Source organism: Malus sylvestris, chromosome 15 (genome assembly GCF_916048215.2).
Source record: "Malus sylvestris chromosome 15, drMalSylv7.2, whole genome shotgun sequence".
Classification (NCBI taxonomy): Eukaryota; Viridiplantae; Streptophyta; class Magnoliopsida; order Rosales; family Rosaceae; genus Malus; species Malus sylvestris.
Window position 1 is genome coordinate 20,916,136 of NC_062274.1, and position 20,391 is coordinate 20,936,526.

Here is a 20,391-nt window from a genome sequence, read left to right on the forward strand (position 1 = left end):
GCAGGGAAGGGCAAAGTCTGTTACGCAGTCGTTGCAGTGGACTACTTCACAAAGTGGGCCGAAGTAGAACCCTTGGCAACCATTACTGAGGCAAAGATAGAAGACTTCGTGTGGAAGAACATCCTTTGTAGATTCGGCATTCCCAATGCGATAGTCACTGACAATGGGCGACAGTTTGACAACAAGAAGTTCAGGTTGTTCTGCTCTAAGTTCAACATCAACTTATGCTTTGCCTCTCCAGCTCATCCCCAGTCTAATGGACAAGTTGAGGCCATCAACAAAATAATCAAGCGCACTTTGAAAACCAGCTTGGACAAAGCTAAAGGCTGTTGGCCAGAATTTGTACCCCAAGTTCTTTGGTCATATCGCACTTCATATCGGACTTCAACAGGAGAAACTCCATTCTCACTTGCCTTTGGCACAGAGGCGGTTGTCCCTGTTGAGCTCGAGCAAGCAACATTCCGAGTCCAGAACTACATTCAAAGTGAAAATGACAAACAACTCACCCTCAACTTGGATTTAGTCGAGGAACACAGAAACCAAGCTCACTTGAGGAATGTCGCCTACAAGCAGCGCATCTCCAACTATTATGACTCTAGGGTCAAGCCTCGTTCTTTCAAAATAGGAGACTGGGTCTTAAAGAAAAGATTACTCTGCGACAGAGTCCCGAGTGAAGGCACACTTAGTCCAAACTGGGATGGACCGTATGAAGTCATTGGCATCAGTCGCCCTGGCTCTTACACACTTAGAAGCTCCGATGGCAAGACCCTTGGCCATCCATGGAACGCTGATCACTTGAAGTACTACTACAAATAGACTCACGATGTACAAGTGTTGAGCTATAGCCGTTCGGCATCCTATGTAATGAAGGCCATTTGGCAATGAATTCAATAAAGAGGTAATTTAGCCAACTCAGCCCTCACTCTTTTACATTCATAGCAAGCGATGCCGGAACCCTTCTCAATCAGAAAGCAATATGTCTTCCACAGTCACTACAAAACAAGCAAATGAAGACCGTGTCAAGCGCCAAAAAAAAAAAAAAAAAAAAAAAAAAAAAAAAAACAACTTCATCCAAAAAGCTTCACCCGAAAAGCTTCACCTCCAAAGCTTCACCCACAAAGCTTCACCTAAAAAGCTTCACCCAAAAAGCTTCACCATCAAAGCTTCACCTAAAAAAGCTTCACCCAAAAAGCTTCACCCGAAAAGCTTCACCTAAAAAGCTTCACCCAAAAAGCTTCACCCGAAAAGCTTCACCTAAAAAGCTTCACCCACAAAGCTTCACCTAAAAAGCTTCACCCAACAAGCTTCACCCGAAAAGCTTCACCTCCAAAGCTTCACCCACAAAGCTTCAACACCAAAGCTTCACCTACAAAGCTTCAACACAAAACCTTGCTCCAAATAAACAAATTTTGTTCACAAAACCCAAGATGCCCTTGAACTTGTACAAAAACACTTGGGTAAACATAAACATTTTTTGTTTTACACCCACAAGGGCCCAAAATTTTCCTTCTTATTTATTCACTTATATATGTTCCCAAACATATTATAATAGATCCAACAACAAGCCAAAGTCCCAAATTTCATAATGGACAAAAGTACAAGCAATTCATCAATAATGAAGGTGCTACAAAAATTGGAATCTGCCCCAAAATAGAAATCCAACCCAAGAGACTTTTTCTCTCTCTCCCTCTTCCGCCTCCTTTCATCTATCAAATTTCTGCAACCTCTGCTCTTCTCCAATGGAGCTGAATTTTAGACACCCTATAGTTCTTGAGCATATGAACAACTTTCAAGAAGGAACCATTTCTGTTTGAGCGACGGAAATTAAAGTGTTGAAGCTCCAAACATGATAGTCGGCTTCTTGCAGATTTCGAAGCTGTTGTGATGTTTCGAAGATCTGGAAATATTTAACCGTTAGTTCATCCTGAATTTTTGATATGTTATGAAAGAGTCGATGAGGAACAACTTCAATGAAGAAAGCATACCGATCTGAACAAGAGAAAATGGAGTTTCGAAGCTCACAACAAATCTGACGGGTTGACAGACAAATAATAACCAGTCATTCATCATACCTGAATTTCTTGAGTTATACAGCTCCGAGGGATCTCAAATTTGGATATGTTGTAGTTCACAAGCTGAGGAACAACTTCAATGAAGAAAGCATACCGATCTGAACAAGAGAAAATGGAGTTTCGAAGCTCACAACAAATCTGACGGGTTGACAGACAAATGATAAACAGTCACTCATCATACCTGGATTTCTGGAGTTGTACTGCTCCGATGGCTCTCCAATTTGGATATGTTGTAGTTAAGGAATTAACGAACAACTTTCATGAAGACAACTTTGTGATTCGACCTTCAGATGATGGTGTTATGTTGAAAAACAATTCCGGTTGTTAGGGGAAATGAAAAACAATTCCACCAAAGAAACATCATTATGATGTTTCATCATTATGGTGTTTTCATCATTATGATGCTTTCATCATTGTGATGCTTCCATCATTGTGATGCTTCCATTATGATGTTAATGCACCAACGGTTACACCTTCTGCAATTCCACTTATTCGGGCCTAGCAACCTTCATCAACAAAATCTATGAAGAAAAAGTCCGGGGCTACCACTTAGAAAACAAAAGAATGAAGTTTTGGTACTTACGACATGGACTATTAGCAAGACACCTCATTCGTCAACTCCCTCGACTAGAGACTTGGGGGACTCCCACCATATGCTACTACGCCTTGGTACTCAAAAGTTCGTGACTACTCAGTGACTTGGATTTTTCAAGTCTCCAACCGAGAAGTTTTCCTCACTCGGGAAATTAAGGGAACACTACCTCAAACTACATGCTTCACTCACAAAGCTTCAACAATACAGGTTTCAACAAAAGCAAAAATTCAAAGAACTTTATGAAGAAGGCTTGGGTGTATTTAACACAATATGTTGAAATGAAGCAAAGCTTATTTATTAATATTTTTGATAAGCCACAAATATGTACATATACATGAGTCAAAATAAACAAACAAAAGGGAGCCTTCACAAAGGTTGCTTAGGGGAAGTCTCAGCAGTCGGTAGAGCCCCAGAAAGAGAAAGCACCGGAGGGTGGTTATCCGGAGCCTCAGTACTTGACAAAACCCCAGAAGGAGGAGGCATTGGAGGTTCATCATTTGAAGCTTCATTACCAGGTACAACCCTAGAGGACGAAGGCAATAAATGCCTTTGGAACAAACCCACAAACCGCTGATGATCAAGTAAAACCTTACCATCAGATTCCTTCATCTGGTCAAGCTTCTTCTTCATGTTTGTAGCATAGTCATGGGCGAGCCGGTGCAACTGCTTATTCTCATGTTTAAGCCCTCTAATCTCCTGTTTGAGACTCATCACTTCAGCAGCCAATGATTCAACTTGGCGGGTTCTAGCAAATAGGCGTTGGGCCATATTAGACACAGAACCTGCACACTGAACACTAAGAGCCAGAGAGTCCTTAACAGCCAACTCATCAGACCGTTTGGAAAGTAGTCTGTTATCTTTGGGAGTGAGAAGGTTCCTGGCCACCACTGCAGCGGTCATATCATTCTTCATCACAGAATCCCCAACGGTAAGAGGACCAGTAGGGGATATGAAGGATGGGCGCCATATGTTGTCTGGAGAAGGCGTGGCTGTCTCTTCTCCAAGGTTCAAGTCAAAACGACGGTCGGAGGGTCCAGACATTTTCAAATGTGTTGAAGAAGGAAGAGGTCAGACAAATCAAGATCTTAGAAGTGCAAGAAATGAGCTTCTACTGGTAGAGATTCAAGTGTGCTGTGGAACTTAATGCCAGCCTCTATAAAAATCTGCACTCGACGGAGCTTCAGAAATCAAAGAGGCGTTTGCTTTCTCAAAAGCTGGGCTGCTCAGAGACCACGAGGGCCGATCTCAGAAATCGAAGAGGCGAATGCTTTCTCAAAAGCTGGGCTGCTCAGAGACCACGAGGGCCGATCTCAGAAATCGAAGAAGCACCTGCTTTTTCAGCCTCGTCAGCACCTGTCACATGCACACTCAGCTTTGCGGAAATTACGGGCAATCTGTCGAAGATTTCTGGTGAAGTAGAAAGCACGTGAATCTTACTGTTCAATCACCGCTCTCCATATGCACCATCAACTCCTCGGGTACCACATATAACTTTGTCAAAGATCTCTGACAAAGTTTAGGCACGAGAATTTCGAAGTTCCAGCTACCCTACTATTACCCATAAGGGTAAAGGAACAGCACCACTGCTTGACAACTGGAAAGTCCCTATGTGTGTCGACATCCGTGTTTTGCGGCAAGACAGGTTGGCAAGAACGTCCAACCTTTACTCACATTCGAGAAAAGACTCCCAACATAATTACTTTCTCAAAAACCGGAGTAGCATCGCTTTCCGAATCTCGAGAGTCAGATCCTCGACGGGATTGCTTGTTCGAAAACCGAAGAGGCACAACTCTCAGAACTTCGAGAGCCAGATTTCCTTAGATAAAGCTTGTCTGTAATCTTCACACGTAATATCAGCTTTCCAGATACCACATACCACTTTTTCAAAGTGCTCTGACAAAATTAAAACACGTGAAGCTGGCAGCTCCCACTACATTGCTGTGACCAAGAAGGGTAAAGGAATAGCATTACTACTTGTTATTGGGAAATCCCTATATACATTGACCTCCCTCCTCAACGGACAGGCAAACCTGCAAAAATGCTCAACCCTTTCTCGCATTCGAAAAGGCACCCTCAACATAACCTCTCGAAATACTCAGCTTTATTTCCCCCCGATAATACCTCAGCAAATAAGCCACACCAAGAACAAGAGTATCTCATATCATCAGGGTCGAAAGCAAGAGTATCCCATATCATGCTTTCTCCCTGTCTTTGTCTTTGTCCTTGTCCACACCTGCAGGACAAGGAGAAAGAGAGCAGTCAGTCGGAACCTGAAATCAAACCTCCAATTTGGAACTGACTGCCTGGAGCCTTTGCCTGGTCGCTTACTTAGCATTGCTCTCGAGTACTCATCCTCAACTGCTATCAAGGTCACGAATTCCACCGGCAAATACCTCATGACAGTTGATCAGATATTGGCTCTTTACACTGAAGCTGCCAAGCGTGAATGAGTCACTATGAAGGAATGTTCTGAAGGACCATTTAAATGCAAAGGTTGCACACCACTTCTGCCATGCAAAAGATTGAAGCAGAAGGTTCAACGGTGGGCTGAAACAGATCACTACAGCACGACACCTTTCCATACCACATTCATTATTCCGTCAACAGCAATAGTATCCCATATCATCAAGGTCGAACGTACTCTAGATTTGATGGACTTGTTTTGACCCTCAAATTTTTGAGTTGGCCTTATACTCTGAAGGGCACCAGAAAACCCTCCAGCACAGTTCAAGAATAAGCCTGTGGAAAGTTACTTCTTCAAAAGCAAAAGTATCTCATATCATCTCTTATCCATTTGCTTCTCCTTATCCTGGCAGTTGAATGAGAGACAAGGAGAATGAGAACAATCAACCGGAAGCCGAAGTCAAACCTCTGCTCCTGGTTTGCTTACTTGGAAGTTTGACTGCTTACCTTGTCTGTCACCTCTTTCGGCAGATCTCCTAGCTCGGCGACTTGGGGGACTCCTACTATAGGGTTTGTATCGCACTTGACCAAGCCCGAAACTACAAGTAAGCTTCAAGTGAAATTGATACATTACCTTGTGCGTCAACATCAGCTAAATACACCATTCCCGGATGGAGGAAAGGTACTTCCAGAGAAGGGCAGATGAAGATCAGACCACACTTCGGTACTTAGAAGTTTCGTGATTACTCAAGGGATTGGATCTTGCAAGTCCCCAACCGAGGAGTTTCCCTCACTCGGGAACTTAGGGGAGCACTGTTTGTACCATACTTGACCAATCCCGAAACTACCGAGCACCGGCCAACGCTATACTGTCAAGGACCCAGAAGAGTTCCCCTCCGACCAGGAGGCCAATCACTACTCGACACGTGTCAAGATTAGAAGCCAATCAGAGCGCAGCACGTGTCAACATCAAGAACCAATCATAACATGACACATGTCAATGTGACAAAGCTACAAGTTTTTCTATAAATAGGGGTCATTCCCCCACAATATTGCCTAATGCCATTTTGTGTGAAATCATTCACAAGAACTCACTAAATTGAGAGCTTGATCCTTTGTACTTGTGTAAGCCCTTCACTACTAATAAGAACTCCTCTACTCCGTGGACGTAGCCAATTTGGGTGAACCACGTACATCCTGTGTTTGCTTCTCTGTCTCTATTCATTTACGTACTTATCCTCACTAGTGACTGAAGCAACCAAGCAACCAAGCGAAGGTCACAAAACCTGACACTTTCTGTTGTACCAAAGACCTCCGGTTTTGTGCATCAACACAAAATATTAGTAATTCAAATCTCATATAACTAGTTGAGTGATAACATAATATCGACATATTCAGAGCTCCACACGAATGATGTAATTTAAATCTCATAATGTTTATGTTATGTTATCACTCCACTAAGTTTATGAGATTTGATTACTAATCTTATTACTCGTGTGACCTAAAGTACCAAACGAATTACTATTTGTCTACTAATTCAAATCATATCCTGATCATTATTCGTTAGTGCAAAGACGTGTTCTTTGAGGCAGATGGTTAGAGGGAGAAATGTGGAACTCGTGCTTTGTTAATGTTATTTTAATGAATACAGAAGATTTAGTCATAGAACCTCAACAAAATAAAGGGCTTTTAATTAATTAAGCTATTATCGCAAATTTAGATGAAATTTAATAATGTAACTTTGGATGTTTTTTAACAAACAAACAGCCAAACACACTTTTTTTCTCTCCTGTGAGAGCTTCTCCCCCCCCCCCTGTTTTGGTGAGGGTCTTCCTCTTGCCCACCTTCTCCGACGTGGACTCTGCCTTCGGCTGAAGTCAGTCGCCCCTTTTCCCTTCCTCCTCCTTTTCCCTTCTCTGCCAGTTCCTCTTTGTTCTCTACTTCTTCTTCTTCTTTTCTTTTTTGCTTCTTCCGATGCTTCTCCCTTTTCTCCCCTACTCTCCTTTCCAATCTGGCCATTTCTTCCTACCCCCAGTGGCGTTCCTCCTTGTTCATCTCAGCTCCGATCTGCAGCCGCTTCAAAACCATGATTTGTTGCGGTACTTCGAGATGGTGTGTAGAGTTCTAGGGGTCCCACTGGCTCGGGTGTTCAACACCACCACCTTTTCACTGTCTCTGCCTTTTCTAGTAGTGTTGTTCGTGGGTTGCCACGAACTTCATCCTGATAGTTGGCTTCTTCTGACCACTTGTTGGCTATCCTTTCTTTGCGGTTGTGCTCAGGACGTTCTTCGAGGTGAGATGCTGCAATTACTCTGGCGATGCTTGGATGTGGACAAGGACTTGGTTGGATCGAGATCGGCGGTGCCTGGTGTAGAGCTTTCTTGTGTTTGTGGTCTTTTGTGCGTTTTAGGCTTCAACTTCTGGTTGGCCCTTTGTAATTTGTTTTTTGGGCATGTGTTTTGCTTGTTTATTTGTGTTGTTTGGGCCGTGGGTTTGCTTATGTGTATGGTTTAGTTTGTAATAAAAGTGAATAAGCTTTTTTCAAAAAAAAAAAAAAACACTTTGGATGTTTATAATTTTGTTTCAATATTTTATCTGAGTTAAGTTGGGAAATCTCTTTACATATTCTAGTTAGAATTCATCCCATAAAGTATAGTAGTCTTAATGTTTTATATGAAAGTAAAGCTATGAGGACTAAATTTGTAAATAAAATTTTATAAATTGAATGATATAGAAGTTAATGGTTTGATTATTACTTAAGCGTTGATAAACGTGCTTATTTTTAATGGTAACATATTATTTAATGAGAATTGTTATTAGCACTTCAAAAATCTCATTATACATTCCAAATTTTCTATATTTGGAAAGAAAAATATACTTGTGAGGAGTGTAGAATGATATTTTTGAAGTGTCAATAACACTTTCCTATTTAATTTGTAAATTTTATCTTCTTAGCATTACCTTTCGCATAAAGTTGATGATTTGATTATTATTTAAGCGTTGATAAACGTACTCATTTTTAATGATAACATATTATTTAATTTGTAAATTTTATCTATAAATTTAATTTTCTGGTGTTGCTACAATACTTCATAATTTTAAGGGCACCTATATATTCGTATCTGATTTGTTTCTTTAAATATCGCTGATTCATTTGAGATTGTAGGGCAGATATCCCAAAGTTTGATATCATTCGCATTTGGCAATTCATTTTAAAGTTGCCAAACATGTTGACTGGTATGAAATAAATTATGTGAAAGAAAAGAAAAAAAGAGAAGGCAAGGACAAGGGTGATGACAATTGAGTACTGACTACTGAGTGCGGACAGACAGGTGTCTAGTCGATTATACATCAGTAACAATGCTATTATTTTGACCAAAAAAAATTCAACATAAAAAAAGACAATAACAATTAACAATGGTAGTGCGTAAACACGCATTTAGAAAATAAAAAAAATTAACAAAAAGTTTTTAAAAAAAAGTTTTTATGAAAAAAGATAAATAAATGTGCAGTAAATAGTATCGGAAAAATGTAAAAGTGTGATTTTTTGTTAAAAATGAACAATACCAGAAAAAATTCAACATAAAAAGAGACAATAACAATTAACAATGGTAGTGCGTAAACACGCATTTAGAAAATAAAAAAAATTAACAAAAAGTTTTTAAAAAAAAGTTTTTATGAAAAAAGATAAATAAAGGTGCAGTAAATAGTATCGGAAAAATGTAAAAGTGTGATTTTTCGTTAAAAAAGAACAATACCAGAAGTGTTTCGTTAAAATTACCTAGAAAAAATGGGTCGAATCATCTTCATCAACCTCATGTTTATAGCATGAGAATTGTTAATGGGTTGTTTCTTTCTTTATTTAGAAGTAAGATGTCTTAGCCACTTAATACTATAATTTAGTGGTATTTTTTCAATCGTAAGTGAGAGATTTTAGGTTTAATTCTTTCTAAAGGTAAATTTAAACCTCACTATCGCTACTTCATTGTAAGGCTAAACTCATCCCCTCTCTATTAATGTAGATAATATAATTTTTTTTAAATAAAATAAAATATCTTAAATTCGAATTTCAAAAATTAAGAATTTACAATTATTTTATTTATTAGCCCTTTAATGTTGATGTATATCGTTGTATCAAATAAAATATTGTTGTCACACACTCATAAGTTTTAAATGAAATTTAGAACGAGTATTTTCTAATTGCAATTACTGAAATGATAATTTTCAGTATGTTGTTAATGTTTGCTCACAACAATTAAATATGGGTGGTCCTATCCACACTTATTTTTACTTCTCACAAAACTTTCTTAATTTTCGATTATCAAATCGAATGACTTGAAGAAAATTAATGAATACAAATTAACAAAGATATATGAAAAATAACAAAAAAATGTATGATTAGCGCTTTAAATTTAGGGACATACTAAAAAGTTGACTGTTTTGAAAATTAAAAAAAAATGATGGCAAAATGAAATGAATGGGGACTAATCTAAAATTTGACGTTTGACATGAAAAACAAGTTGTCCCAAAGAGCCTATTTTCTCTCCCTGTGAGAGTTCTTCCCTCTGTTTGAGGGTGCTTCTCACCATATTGTGTGAGTGATTTCCCAATCGTGCTTCCGTTTGGTGCCGCTGATCTTAGTTGCGGTTGGGATCGGTGGGTGATTTTTTGTATTTTCCTTTTCTTTCTTCTCCCCTTCCATCTGCTGATGGTCTTTCTCATTTTCCTTAGTTTTTTTGCTTTTGTTTTTTCTTTCATCTCCCCTTCCATCTGCTGATGGTTCTTCTCCTTTTCCTCTATGGTTTTTCCCATCCCTCAACCCCCGTGGATATCCCTTTTCATGGCCCTTCCGTGCTTTATTTTTCAACCATGGTTTCTGTAGAGTTCGTGTGTAAAGTTCTGGTGTTGTATCCGGCTCGGGTGTTTCCCACACCACCACGTTCTCCTTGTTGTCTGCCGTTTGCGGCTGTGTTGCTCGAGATTTTCCCAAAGCTTCTTTTAAATGGTTGGCTTCTCTCGCGCCGACTATCTCTTGTTGATGGCTATGTGTAGGTGGCGTTGTGGATGTGATGATCGGCGGTGGACAGAGGATTGGATGGCTGGCTGCTTCTCAGATCGACTGTGGAGAGCACAATGGATGTTTCTCGGATGTTTGTTTTTGTTTGGTCTTCACTGTTGTTGGGTTTTATGTGTTTTCTTTGTCTTTAGGCCCATTCTTTGTTTGTTTCTAGGAGTAAATTAGGTCTTTGTTTTGTTTGTAAGTGTGTGTTTGTTTTAATAAAAGCTCCTCGTTGGCGATCCTTTTGGATCCCACTTTCCAAAAAAAGAAAAAGAAAAGAAATGAATGAGTGCCAAAAGAATGAGTGGTTTAGGGTTGGCAGCATGTGAATGCAATTAGTGAAAAGATGAGTGTGGGGGTGGTGCACTCTGAAGGGTTAGTGCCACTCATAAGTAAGTCATCACCCTTTTTATTTGCGAAGTAGGATTCTCTTTCCTCCTTTTCTCATATCATTTCCTTCATTCCTCTCACGTATTATTTTTTGTCTTCTTCTGACTATTAAAAAATTAACAAAAAATGTTGATGTGGCTTAACCATAACCGTTCAAATAGAAGGGGAGGGAGACTTGGAGGGCAGAAAATCTTACTCCTTTATTTCTTGCTTGTATTATCATGACTAGCCTTCATGCACGCGCGACTTATACGTTTTAAATGTATTTATACGGGTAAATTGACAAAAGGAAAGTCAAATATTTGAAGTAAATAAATAATCTTAGATCATGCTAGAAGAAATCTCTCATAAACTAATTAAAGTAGTTGAATTTACATAATAAAATCGGTCTATATAGAATTTAGGGTTTAGGAATACAGAAGATAATATTTAATAAGCAATTGATTGAATCACATTATTTCTAACCCATTGTGAGGCTAAGTCAACCCCCTCTTTCTTAGTATAGATAATATCGTTTGTTAAAACAATCATTTGACAACTAATTTGATCACATTATTATCCGCGTGCGAAAGACTTTTTTTTTATAATTGGCATTACACTTCTCTTAAGATGTTTTGAACGTGATTAAAAATAGAGAAAATAATATTTAATAAATAACTGATTGAATAGCATTATTGCTAGTCTATTGTAAGGTTAAGCTCACCATTCTCTACCTTAGTGTAGTGTAGATAATATCATTTATTACAAAAAAAAAAATTGACAACTAATTTAATCACATTATTATCTGTGTGCGAAATATCGTTTTTTTATAACCTGTATTACACGTCTCTTAAGATGTTTTAAACGTGTTTAAAAATAGAAAAATTGAATCACATTATTGTTAGCCTATTGTGAGGTACTAATATATTCTATTAAGAGAAGATGGCTTGTCAACTTTTTGCCCTCATTTTTTCCAATTTTGCCCTCACTTCTAAATACACAATGTTGACATAAGGAGGGTAAAATAGTAATTTTGTATCTTTTGAACTTTCCCCCCTTTTTTCCTATTTTGCCCTCATTTTTATACACAATATTTACATAAAAGGGGCAAAATAGTAATTTTATATCGAAATATTTACATAAGGTAAAAAATATGCACTTATTAAGAGAAATTGTCCCACCATCATTTTTTTCATACACGTAAGTGAAATCATGATGTTTTTTTGGATAACTTGAATGAATTGAAGCGGTTGTGCTTGAGGAGAACGTGGAAGGAGGTGGGCGGTTGTTTACACACACATAGTGTGTGCTCATCTGCTAGTTATTATTTAAAAAAAAAAGAAATATACCAAAAAATTAATTATTAAAAAAACACTGTTAAAATGATGAAAATGGTCCTGCCTTATTTGATGCATTATTTTAGGATGCCTTTGAAGGTTATTGTATTGGGGGCATTTTTATCCAATTTTTTTATTGAAGCTTGGTGACACCAAATCATTGTTCACCTTTTGTATTCTCTTTATATATAGAAGATTCATGACACTTCGATGTCACCTGTTACCATATTCAATATTGATTATGATCATCATGAACATGTATCATGTATCACACGATTGGACTAAGTTTCACGTAACAGAATTTTTTTTTACAATCAATGCATAATTTTAATAGTTTGTTGTGAATTTAAATAATGTAGAGTCATTGACTGCATGAGAATATTTCTCGAAAGTCCGGATCACATTATTTTTTAACTTTTTTCACAAGTGATTGATTTGTACATTATTTACTGTTGGGGGCTTTGGGTCACTGTTCTAAAAATCTCCGCCTAGTGCCGCCTAGGCGCTAGGCAACTGGTTATCGCTCCGATTAATGCCTAGGCGTTTAAAAATTAAGAAAATACGCCTAGACCTGCTAAGGTGCTCGCCTAGAACGCCTAGGCACCCGCTTAACCTACCTAGACTCGCATAGGTCACGACTCACTTAAACAGAAAATAGATAACTTTTATTTTGCATTTTATTTTCTTTTCAATAAATTGTAAGAGACTTGTTGCATACTTAAATGAACACACATTATATCATTGTTCCTTATGTTTTCATTATGTCTCAATACTTCATAATATATATGTCATTTTATTTTGTAGTTTATGATGAAATTATATATATTCTAGTGTTAATCTCAGTTTACTACCCTCAAGTTTTGTGGTTTTCAATATTTGGTATGAAATTTTTTTTCGACCCAGAGTCATACATATAGTGTTAATTTTGAGACAATCTCATATATTTGTTAGTCTGGCTGTTAAGTCTCCGGTTAACTGATGACGTGGTGTCCATGTAGACAATGATTGGACGCCACATGTCATTAAAGGGTCCACATGGAAATTAAAAATTAAAAAAATAATAATTATTTAAAGAAAAGTATAACAAAAAAAAAAAAAAAAAAACCCAAATCCCCTTCGTCTTCCCCATAATCCTCACCCGTGCCCACCATTTTAATCCCCCAGCCATTCTTTTGCAATCAACCCTCATCACCATCCACCTTCTAATCCAACCCCATCGCCACCCCCCCAGCTCCCATCCAACCCCTTCCACCCTTCTTTCTTCTACGCCCACCAAACCCTTTATACCCGACCCATCTCCCTCTCCTCCAACCTCTTCACCACCCCTCCATTCTCTCTCCTCCACCCTTTGCAAAAACCCTAACTCCCAAAATCTTTTGAGTTTTAAAAAAAATTGAGCAAACCTAGCATGAAATCCCTAATCCCCAAAATCTTTTCGACCCGTTTGAATTAGACTTCAATTTCGTCAAACACAGAATGAAAACACAAAAAGACTTCGAATTCGTAGAGCAGCAAAAGCAGGCCACGATGCTGCTGAGGAAATCGAAGTTGAAGTCTTTTTCAAAAGAGAGAAGGGAGGAAATCGGCTTCGAACTCACATACCGAAGAAGTCAAAGTCGAAGGGAGGGAGGGTTCGGCACTGAGCAAAACCGATTGCTTTGCAGTTTATCGTCCTTCTAGCCCCCTCAGATTTTCGAGGAGTTGCTGAGTGCCACCATCTCTTTGTTCTCCCGTCCCGACGCCCCATCAGCCCACCATCTTTCTTAGGCATTTTCTTAGTAACCAAACAGGGAAGACGACTCTAGAAAGGGAATGGTGAGGAGCGAAGAGTAGTGACGGCCAGTGAAGGTTGGATCGGTGAATAGGCACTGAAAAGGGACATGATGCTCCATTTGTTATCAATTGATGCAAAAGGAAAAGGCTGGTGAAGCAGCAGACGGCAGGACCGAAGCAATGAAGAAGAACAAAGAGACGAAGGGAGAGTTTGGTGGTGAGCAAAATCCATTGCTCTCCAGTCTTGATGTCGGCGATACCAGCCCCTCACCACCACCTCCCAACCCGACCCATCTCCCTCCCCTAATCCTCCATATATGAACCGGATCCCAACTAAATTCTCGATTCGAATTCTCCATCAACAAACCTTCTTAACCTTCCTTCACCAGCTTTGATGACTGGGACGAAGGCGAGATCGAAGACCCCTCGAGGACCCAACAAGTCCGGTGAACTGCAATTCCAGATTTTTAATTTTCAAAGTTTTTTTGGAATTGATTTTTTCCCTATTTAATTTGACTTTTTTTTCAAAATGTTTTGGTGGGAAAAAATGTAAGGTACATGGTTGTGGGAAAAAAATTTTGGGCAGGAAATTTTTTTTTGAACCCCTTCTCTTAAAAAAAAAAATCCACGTGGCACCCAGTCATTGTCCACATGGGCGCCACGTCACAGTTAATGAGAGACTTAACAGTTTGACTAACGGATGTATGAGACTGTCCCAAAATTTACACTTTAGGTATGACTCTGGGACGAAAAAAACTTGATGTACTAAATGTTGAAAACCATGAAATATGAGGGTAATAAACATAGATTAACCCTATATTTTAAGTATAAGCAAACACTTATTTACACGAAATATAATAGATTTATTTAAATCCGCCTAGTTTGCCTAAGCCCTGCCTAACCGCCTAGGTGATAGGCCTCAACCCGCCATCCGACTAGCGCCTAGCGTCATTTAGAACCTTGCTTTAGGTCAAAAGAAGTGCCAGAGTTTGACAGAGATATGAAAGGGCACCACAAGTTAAAAAGTGTAATCGTTTAAGATTTTGCTATTGCAGGAAGCACTTGTGCTATAAGAGCTTTTATTAGAAGCATGTCAACCTTTATAAAAAAAAAATCCAAATGCTACTTAGAAAAGAGATTTGGATCCCATCCAGATTCAAGTTGTGAGATCTTAATGATTCTTGTATTCTAACCGTTTATAGTATATCGTGCGGTCAGAAATTATTTTAAATTTATTTATTTAAAATTAACATAAATAGTACCTAACGAAATTGACTGCACGATATACGATAAACGACCATAATGTGAGGATCCCTAGGATTCCCACAAAGAGTATCTAGAGAGGATCCTCATCCTTAGAAAAGCACTTGAGAGCATCTTATAAAATTTTACGATCCCTTTTGTTTGCATAAATCGAGAAAGGCTTTTTAGCCAAAACGGTCCTTAAGATTTGCATAATTATTCACTTTGGTATATGAGATTTGAAATCAATAGAAGTGATCCTTGAGATTGTCCATCATCAATCATTTTGGTTTATCCATGAAAAATCTTCATTAAATAAGAATAAATGACAAAAAAAACCCTCAATTTTTGGTCAAATCATTTTAGCCTATTGTTTGTTAAATTGAGGGTATTTTTGTCATTTTGATCCTTATTTAACATAATTTTTTGGGGAATGTCCAAAATGATTGATGATGGACAATCTTAGAGACCACTTCTATTGATTTCAAATCTTAGAGGCCAAAGTGAAGGATTATGCAAATCTCAAAGACAATTTTGACTAAAAAACCATCGAGAGAAATGATCTATTATGAATAATGATGCAATGTATAACGGTCCTGCTGAATTCACACATTCATGAAAACAAATGGAAAGCCTATTTGAGAACTTCTTGCCACACGAATGCCGCTACAATGGCATTTATGTTGTAAGTTGGTTTCTATCATATTTGAAGAGATTCAAATTTCATAGAGTAATGCTATTCATGCCATGTTTTTATACCACATTTTTATACCACCTTAGGTGGCATCTGATGTGAACATCCACATCATTTGAAAAATTTGCAAAACCCAAGAAAAGGAATGAGAAAGACTCCTCATATACCATAACCATCATTTAATTAACTAATTTTTTTCTTAATTATTAGTTTATTAAATAATGAACTAAATTTAAAAATTTGATTAATTCAAATGATATGACTGTCCATATCAAATGTCATCTAAGGTAGTATGAAAATGTGACAAAAACATGGTATGAATAACATTACTCAATTTCATAAAAAGAAATTGTTACATTCTATCAACTTTAACCCAATTGAAATAATAGTCATTCAACTAAAAACTCATGATCATTCCCTTAACTCTATCAAAACGTGCAACTATAGTCATTTTCTTCAATTCCGTTAAAACTTTCATTAAAATGAGTTACGTGCCATGCACATGAGGTTGAATTGTGAGCAAATATAGAAAATCAAATGAGAAAAATTGTAGCAATGATCCCTCAACTTTAACTCAATTGTAGCAATGATCATTCCAACATAACTCATTTTAATAGAATTCTGAAAGAGTTAACAAAAAGGACCATACTTGCATGTTTTAATAAGTTAAGGGACCTATGGTCATGAATTTTTAATCGAAATACCATTGCCCCAATTTAGTTAAAGTTGAAGGATCATTGCTACAATTTTCTCAATTTCATAAATACCAAAATGCATGTATTTTCATCAGATCGTTGTATCAACGAATACATGCATCAATGCAAACAGTTGCACAGCACCCTAAACCTTCTTGAAGTTTGAGGTTTTCACTTGTCAGCGAGAATGTCGAAGCGCCATACTCTCAAAGAGGGAGACGAAACGCCAATTTGAAACCGATCCTTGTTTTACCAGCATCCACAAATTCTCAACTCTCACACAAGAAGCAGCTCCAAGGTCACCATCGACAAAACATGAATGAACTAATCCGTAGGGATATGCTGTGTAAAAAAGTAAACCTGGGACATCCATAAAAAGCTCGGTTCAACTTCTACTTCCACAGGCGGCAACGACTTCTTCATCCACATTGTTGTAAAACAAGCTCAATTTACTTATTGCAACAGCCTCTCCAAATAGTGATGCTCTTGTAGATTTCAATATACGGACTTCAACGTAATCACCCACTACGGGATTCCTTTCCTCATTTGAATCAGCATCTCGATGTGCTAACGGCACGTTAGCAAAAGAAACTCTATGACCTCTATCACTTTTGCCCATGAGTTCTGTGTCTGGAGCTCTCTTATTAGGTCCTTCTACTAAGACAAGCTGGGTAGTTCCCACCTGTGAGTCGTAACACTGACCTGTGCTCTTACGGAAAGCCTCGATAAGTTCAGTCAGCCTCCTCTGCTTCACATCCTCTGGAACATCATCATCGTAGTTTCTATTTGCATGGGTTTTCTCCCTCATGCTATATGCAAACATGTAAGCCATGTCGTAACCAACAGCCTTTACAAGACTAAGTGTGTCTTCATGGTCCTCCTCTGTTTCCCCACAAAACCCTGTAACAAGAAACATACATGTTAGACGGGGAAACAATGCATATGCTGAAAGAAAAATGAGATATTGCAGCTTACAATCATCTGGTAACCATAAGAACATGCATAAAAACAATCTTGGGCAAAGAAGGCATGCTAGTGAATAAAGGTCGTACCCAGTGCACAAGGCTCCCGCTTTACGCAGGGTCTGGGAGAGGCATGCTAGTGAATACATGTGGAACATTAACAAGAAACAACAATTCTGCTTTTAAGTTCAGCTTTATAAAATCTAGATAAAAAACTGAAAGTCTATAATAAAATTATGTAAGGACATTGAAAAAAAGTGAGAATACGATGCAATTCCCGAGTTAGACAGTAACCATTTTACAAAAAAGGCAAGTAGCATAATCTTGAGAAAACTAGAAAACAATCCACATGAAAATAGGACAAACGTAATAACAGGTTTGCCAGTAGGATTCCCCAAATCTGGATACAAGAAGTGGCCGAGAACTCTGAAATTTAGTTTAAACAAACATGAACCCACAGTTAAACATCAAAAGGGAAAGAAAAAGGCATGCACAAGTCCAAGCTGAGCCCGAAGGATCAATTAACTGATCTCATGTGCTGGTAGCGTCCAAAGTAAAAAATTGAAGTTGGTCATAAAATTCTGATATCTCATAACAACCTTTAAAGAAAGAAACTAGATGTTGCAAGTAAAGCCCTCCTTTCAAGAATATTTGATCACTTCTATTACCTTGTAAAAGATTTCCACTGGGCACCACAAATCACACATACAGAAATATAGTAGACAAAGGAAACAGAAGCTGAAAGTTTCTTCTCACCGAAAGTTGATTGCAAGTTTAGTAAGCAAGATTACCAAAATATATAAAACATTGATATGAACATTTACCACATATGAAATCACTGCTGATGCCCACATCTGGAATAATTCTCCGTATCTTCTGCACAAGATCTAAGTATGCCTTGCGGGTATAGCCACGACGCATCCTTTCTAGCACTGCGCTACTCCCAGTTTGTGCAGGCAAATGAATACTTTTACATATATTAGGTCTGTCTCGCATTAAATACAGCAACTCATCAGGGAAATCTTTAGGGTGTGGGGATGTGTATCGGAATCTCATCTCTGGATATTCTGTGGACAGTCGATCCAAGAGATCAGCAAAACGCGAACCAACTTTTTTCACCTTGCACATGCTGGAAAAGCCTTCGCTGTATCTCCAATTATTTCCGGTTTCCACTTCTTTTTCATTCTCAGAGGCATCATTGTAGCTGTTTACATTCTGTCCTAGCAGTGTTACCTCTTTCACGCCTTCTTCCCAAAGCTCTCCCACCTCCCTCACAATAGATTCCACAGGACGTGAGCGCTCTCTGCCTCTTGTGAAAGGAACAACGCAAAATGAGCACATATTGTTGCAACCCCTCATAACAGAAACAAAAGCAGTAATTGAATTTTTGGAGATTCGAACTGGACTAATATCAGCATAAGTCTCTTCCAGCGAAAGAAGAGTATTGATTCCTTTTTGACCATAGTCTACATCTTCTAATAATCTCGGCAAGTCTCTGTACGCATCTGGCCCACAAACCACATCAACCATTTTGTCTGAATCAAGTATCTTGTCCTTTAACCTCTCCGCCATACATCCCAAAACTACAACTTTTGGAGGACATTTGGACTGCGACCTCCCTATTTTAACATTGTCCTTCCATTCCCTCTTAAGAAACCAAAAATAATTAAGCCGATGCCACACCTTCTGTTCTGCATTGTCCCTGATAGCGCAGGTGTTAATAAAAATAACCTCTGCTTTCTCAGGAACATCAACGACTTCACTATACCCAGCATTCTTCATAATAGACAGAACGATCTCCATGTCATTAATATTCATTTGACACCCATAAGTCTCGTGATAGATACGACCTATTGGAGCAACTTCAGTAGCAGTCTCATTCACATTCCTATACATAAAAATAAAAAAAAATAAAAAAATAAACATAAAAACAAAAGCTAAGCATGAGATACAGTGTGCACGACATATAATTCGGGTGCAAGAACGTCGAAAGACATTGATCAACTTTCCTCTATGAACTATCCGGACAATTTCTCCTACAAACATGGCAAAACACCACAGTAACATTTTGGACCAAATGCACTAGCATTGCTCACATAAAAATTTCAACTTGAACTTGTATCTCCTATAACTCCACAGCCAGCTAATTTTGGATGTTTAAAAAAGCTGCTTTTGTGCAGCAGATTGTACATCAAAGATCATTACTTTAAGCCTTTCTAAGACAACCCAATTCGAATCATTGCATAAATTCCTCAAAAACTAACAAAAGCATTGAAAGCCACTGTGTGTGGGCGTGAACTGTGGACTCACTGAGGCTGGGCTTCAGCACCGGCGAGAGCAGCTTGAGCGACGAAGTGGCGGAGGCTGGGGCCACCGGACTGGCCGGAGAGAGAAGCGTTGGTGCTGAAATTCGAGAAGCTTCTGGAGATACTGCGGCCAAGACTCCTCCTTTGCGGCTGAGGCGGCAGCTGCTGGCGGTGGTGGTAGCATTGGAAACTGGACTTCTCCGGTCCCCAATTGAGGAACCTCAGAGTGAAGCGGCACGGCCTCTGGAGCTTGAGACGCAGAGCGCAGTGGGGCTGGTTCAGGATCGAGGACAGGGATGACGACAACGACGACGCCATAGGTGAGATTGTATTCGCGCTCCTCGGTTTTTATGCGTCAGAGAGAGTTGGATAGGGGTTACGAATACTGTCAGGAACCCGGTGATAGTGTCAGAGACGACATGTCGTTTCAATTGGCCGGCCCAATCATTTGGGAGAATGTCATAAATGGCACCTGCACTTTCAGTTTTTGTGCAATTACCATATGAACTAAAATCTTTTTTTACAATTAAACATTCAAACTGATAAACTTGATAGGCCAGGTAGGTCCACCACCAACATTATTGATATTGTTTTAAATTAACTACCTATTAGTAAGTGGTGTATAACCGTAGTTTGTCACCAGTTGTCTCATTTTTTAAAAAGAAAAAAACCACCTATTAATAAGTGTTGGGTTTATAAAAAAAAAAAATGTCTCAGTGATACTAGGGGTGGAAACTCCCATATATTAATTCGATATTATTTCGTTGTATGACCGATGTGTGATCCAATTATTATCCAACCCAAACTTCATATTTTGTTACATTTTGGGATCCAAACTGCTTGATCACCTGATCCATTGTGCCACACGTGACATGAAACTTAAC

At 38.5% G+C, this 20,391-nt stretch overlaps 1 protein-coding gene and 2 long non-coding RNA genes across 3 annotated transcripts; 1 reads left to right on the top strand and 2 right to left on the bottom strand.

Moving 5' to 3' along the window:
• Positions 1-1,560: 1,560 nt before the first annotated feature.
• On the bottom strand, positions 1,561-2,360 carry LOC126605565 (uncharacterized). The gene is made up of 2 exons (XR_007616986.1): positions 2,254-2,360; positions 1,561-2,170 (listed from the first exon to the last, which is right to left on the bottom strand). It is a non-coding gene; the product is annotated as an uncharacterized LOC126605565 (long non-coding RNA).
• A 7,219-nt stretch (positions 2,361-9,579) lies between these two features.
• Positions 9,580-10,368, top strand: LOC126601776 (uncharacterized). The gene is made up of 2 exons (XR_007615811.1): positions 9,580-9,726; positions 10,123-10,368. It is a non-coding gene; the product is annotated as an uncharacterized LOC126601776 (long non-coding RNA).
• Positions 10,369-16,281: 5,913 nt separating this feature from the next.
• Positions 16,282-19,927, bottom strand: LOC126605256 (CDK5RAP1-like protein). The gene is made up of 3 exons (XM_050272627.1): positions 19,512-19,927; positions 18,026-19,089; positions 16,282-17,139 (listed from the first exon to the last, which is right to left on the bottom strand). The coding sequence occupies exons 1-3, from the start codon at positions 19,823-19,825 to the stop codon at positions 16,625-16,627; spliced, it is 1,893 nt and encodes a 630-aa protein (XP_050128584.1). The 5' UTR covers positions 19,826-19,927; the 3' UTR covers positions 16,282-16,624.
• Between the last annotated feature and the right edge of the window lie 464 nt (positions 19,928-20,391).